At 56.8% G+C, this 4,099-nt stretch overlaps 2 protein-coding genes across 2 annotated transcripts in view; both read right to left on the reverse strand.

Annotated features, from left to right (window-relative positions):
• The window catches only part of PRPF8 (pre-mRNA processing factor 8), a 20,925-nt gene extending 20,447 nt beyond the window's left edge, over positions 1-478 (reverse strand). Inside the window, 1 exon segment of the mRNA XM_009645034.2 lies at positions 299-478. Within this exon segment, the coding sequence (XP_009643329.1) occupies positions 299-478 (180 nt within the window).
• A 1,545-nt stretch (positions 479-2,023) lies between these two features.
• The window catches only part of TLCD2 (TLC domain containing 2), a 3,967-nt gene continuing 1,891 nt past the window's right edge, over positions 2,024-4,099 (reverse strand). Inside the window, exon 4 of the mRNA XM_035900549.1 lies at positions 2,024-2,956. Within this exon, the coding sequence (XP_035756442.1) occupies positions 2,579-2,956 (378 nt within the window). The 3' untranslated portion in view covers positions 2,024-2,578. The remainder of the gene's footprint in view (positions 2,957-4,099) is intronic.

The following is a 4,099-nucleotide window of genomic DNA, read 5'->3' on the forward strand; positions in this document are numbered from 1 at the left end:
CACCCTGCAGCCGGGCGGTCGTTTACCTTAGGGCTCCGGCAGGGTGAGGGGTCCCCGTGGGGAGAGGGGCCGGTGCTGGGGGGATACGGGCTTTGGGATGCGGGACGGGGCTGAAGGGGGTGCAGGTGGGTGGCAGGCCGGGGTGTAGCTGCCCGGTGACTAATTAATTCCCTGATGGAGATGCTCCCTCCAGCCCCATGAACCCCTGTATGGGGGGATTAAAGGGGCACGTCCCTTCCCAAAGCCCTTCGAACCAAAGCTGCGGCGCTTTTCATCAGGACAGACGAGCGCAGGGTACCCCCGGCGTCTGGCCGCAGTGAGCCGCAAAGCTGCCGCTTATCCCACTGTAGCACTGTGGGAAAATCACGTCTGACTCCCAGACCAGGCTTCCCTGGCCCACGACCACACGTGCCCCAGGGTACACGGCATCCACGTGATGGTAGGAATGTGGTAACACAATCCTGGCCTTGAGAAACATCCCTGGTGTGGGCAGAGGCCGGAGGACAGAGCCAAGCGTTGCTGAGCGGGAGCAGAGGTTGTGCTAAGGGCAGGGATCGGCGGAGCAGCTCCTGAAAAACTGGACGTAAATATGTCAATCCAAAGAGAAAGCCTTGGCTACCATCTCTGCTCTGGCTGGGAGCCGCGAGTGGCACACAGGGACACAACCACCATTCAAGGTGACAAACCCAAACACAGAGGAGGTGTCTCCAGCACCTGCAAGCTTCCCTGTGCTCTCCACAAATAGAAGTGTAAGCGGCTTTGGCCACGAGTCGTCTCCAGCCTCCCACTGCCCACACACATCGCTCGTCTTTCCCTGCCCGGGCAGAAATGTGTCTGTTCCTTTATTTTCCTCCTCGAAACAAGTGCCACCCACTCCGAGCTGCGCATTGTTTCAGCCTGTCCCCCAGCTTTTCAAACCAAAGGAGAGATTTTGAGTTAAAAGTTATTTGCCACACAGAAAGCACGACAGATCCAGTGGATTTCTCAAAACTGGTATGCATAACCCCGAGGGAGATGATCTTGCTTTTATTACACAGTGCTGGGCTACTGGGGAACAGTTCAGTGTGTGTGAATCAGTGGGGAAAAGGGAACGTGGAGTTAAAAAAATTAAAAAATTCTGATTTCTTGTCCTAGGAATCCTCCAGGGACAGGCAGAGCAAACCACAAGGATCCTAGCTTTGCTGCAAGCTGGTGCCCAGCGTCAGGAATGAGAGCAGTGAAGCCACGTGCTGGGCACTCTGCCTGCAGCCTGCCCTATTTCACAGCCGGCACTTTCCTAACCCCGCAAGATGCAAGTGGCTCGGTGCAGCAGGGCTAAAGGCAGAGCCATGGTGGGAGCTTGTCCTGGTTTAGCCATTTAGCCTCCCCAGTTGCCAGCCCCAAGGAAAGCGCAGCCTCCCCTTGCCTAGGAGGGCAGGAAAGCGACAGCCTTCATCTTCCTCTGTAGAAAGGAGAAGGGGAAGAAACTCCAAGAGAGGTAGACTGTGCCAGTGTACAGTGTATTTTTGCTCTGTGGTGGGGAGACATAGGATAAGCAGCGCTGTGCTAAGCAGTGATACCCCTGGAGCAGGCTGGGATGCCGAGTCCCTTTTTCACACTAAGCCCCTTCCCCTCAAGCCATTTCATTTGCAGCCATGTATTAAAAGCTCGTGTTAGTAAGAGCTCTTGCTGCTGGGTAAGAGCATTACACTGGGCTCTGCAGCAGAACTTTTAATTTCTAATCGATGCCTAAATCCTAATAGATGCCTATGCCTGAAAACTCCGTATCTGTGGGAAGTGACCATCACATGGCATCATCCTGGCCAGCGACTCACGTTCTCCCATGCTTATTTATGGGCACTTAACATATCTGGGAACAAAACAACACAGAAAAAGCTCCAGTTGTCAGGAGAAGTCAGCAGCCCATCCCCAAGCACAGCACCGCAGCACCCACTGCCCAGTGCTCTGCCCCCGACCTGCAGCCCACAGCGGGCAGCATCCCACCCAGACAGGTCTCAGCCTCTCCCTCCATCACCCACCTGGGACAATCTCCTTGGGGAGGACTCATGAGTGCAGGATTTGACTTTTACTGGCCCTCGCCTTGAGGGTGAAGCCTTGGAGCATCTCTTGCCTGGTGGTGCTCCCATGGGGAGTGCCAAAGAGAACACGGGGTTTGAGCACAGTGTCCCCTGGCTGATGGGACGCTGCAGGATGCAGCACCAAAGGGGTTAGAAACACACTGTGGTGCTCGGATGTCTGGAAAAGCAGTAGGGAAACAGTGCTCTTCTGCTCCTTTCTTGTCTCAGCAGTGCCCCGGGGAGCTGCGAGAGCTGTTGAGGCTTCTCTGAGCAGCTCCCAGTTGTCCAACCACGTCATCCAAAGGTGCAGGGGAGAGCACAGCCCCAGTGCCTGGTCCATGAGCACCTTCTCTGCTGTGCAGGGCCCAGGATCTGCAGCCACAAGAAAAGCCTGGATGATCTGTTAGTGCGAACCCTCCACGCAAGGTACTGAAACAGCCACGCTCACTCTCCACTGTGCTTTGCTGTTCTCCTCCACGGGCTTGGGGCTACTTGTCCCCCAGGCCCTGCAGGGAGCGGGGCTATTGCTCCTTCTCCCGATGCACATCCCGGCTGGACTTGAAGAAGTCACTACGCAGCAGGCGGTAAAAGAGGATGATGTTCATAGGCGTCATGATTGCCATACCCACCGTGCCTACAGCGTATGTTGCCATGGGCACGTTCTCCCGATTGAGGAAAAGCCAGCGGGTCATCCAGGCCAGTGTGGCGATGCGAAACACCACGTAGGTGCCCAGGTTGACGATGCTGTTGAGGCGGTAGCAGGTGGTGTGCACCAGGTTGGCCATGAGCAGGATCTGCCGCAGGTGGAGGAAGATGGAGTTAACCTCCACCAGTAAAGCCACGAGGGCAAACCCAACGTACTGATGGAGCAGCACTGCAATACCAAAGCAGACAATCACCTGGGAAGGAGAAAGAAGAGCGGCTCAGCCCAGGAGCTGGCTGCTCTGAGCTGCTGCAAGCCAGAGCCCTCCACGCTTGGGCACAGCATGGAGCAGAGGTGGAAACAGTTATCACACCAGCGCCAAAACACTGGTCATCACCCCCCCCATACCTCTGCAGCACTGCAGCCTCCAGTCAGCGCTGCAGCCTCTGGCATGAGATAAAGCTTCCCCACCATTGCATGAAACCTGAGCATTTGTTGGTGTTTTTTTTCCAGTGGGAGGAGAGGAAAAGACTTCTATGAACTCCAGGTTGGCAGAGGAGACAGAGCAGCCACACCTAGCCCAGCTTTTGTGGCCTGGGGAATGCAGTTGGTTGTGGCCCAGCAGGTTTTTCAGACACAGTGAACGGCTGAACAAGGCAGGAAGGGAGGCGTGTAGAGCTACGATTGCTGCTGGCTCAGGAATTCTCCCCAGGACAGGCACGCTGCAGGGATTAAGCAGCTTTGGTGCATCAGAGAGTCCTGTGGGATGCCCCGAGCCTGGCCTGAAGCACCCAGGGGCTGCTGGATGCCGAGGACAGGGCTGCTGCGGGCAGAGCAAGCACGATTCCTGCCCCGCACCCTCTCTGCTGAGCGGAGGGACAGGCTCTGCCTGCCCGCGCTTTAGCACACTCAGTCCTTTCTTCAGTTTATACCATTAATGCTGTTCTCTGTATTGGCTCTTTAATGAGATTATCTGCTCCCTGCTCGTTAAGGCAGTGTCTTGGCCTGAATTAGCTCTATTGTGGAGATGACCTTTTGACTCGTGAGCAGTGGCCGGCAGAGCCTGCAGGGCTTGCTGGGCTCTGCGAGACAGCATGTCTGACCACCGCCTCCCCCGCCTCATCCCAGGTAGGTCCCAGTGCTGTCCCTGTCCCCCATCCCCAGGCCCAGCAGACCCCTGTGCCTCCCTTGCACTCCACAGTGTCTCTGCTGCTCAGCTCCGGGCTGTGCCACCCCCCTGCCCTGCAGCATCCACAATGCTCCGGCATCTGGACATCTGAAGGGATCAAAGAGAAACCCGTGGTGGGCACAGCCAGGAGCAAGGGAGGCACTGGCCACTGATGTGGGGCTCTTGCACCATGGCTGGTCCCGCCCCCCCAACCCCCGGGGCCCGGCCCCA

Source organism: Egretta garzetta, unplaced genomic scaffold, assembly GCF_000687185.1.
Source record: "Egretta garzetta isolate BGI_Z169 unplaced genomic scaffold, ASM68718v1 scaffold108, whole genome shotgun sequence".
Taxonomy (NCBI): domain Eukaryota; kingdom Metazoa; phylum Chordata; class Aves; order Pelecaniformes; family Ardeidae; genus Egretta; species Egretta garzetta.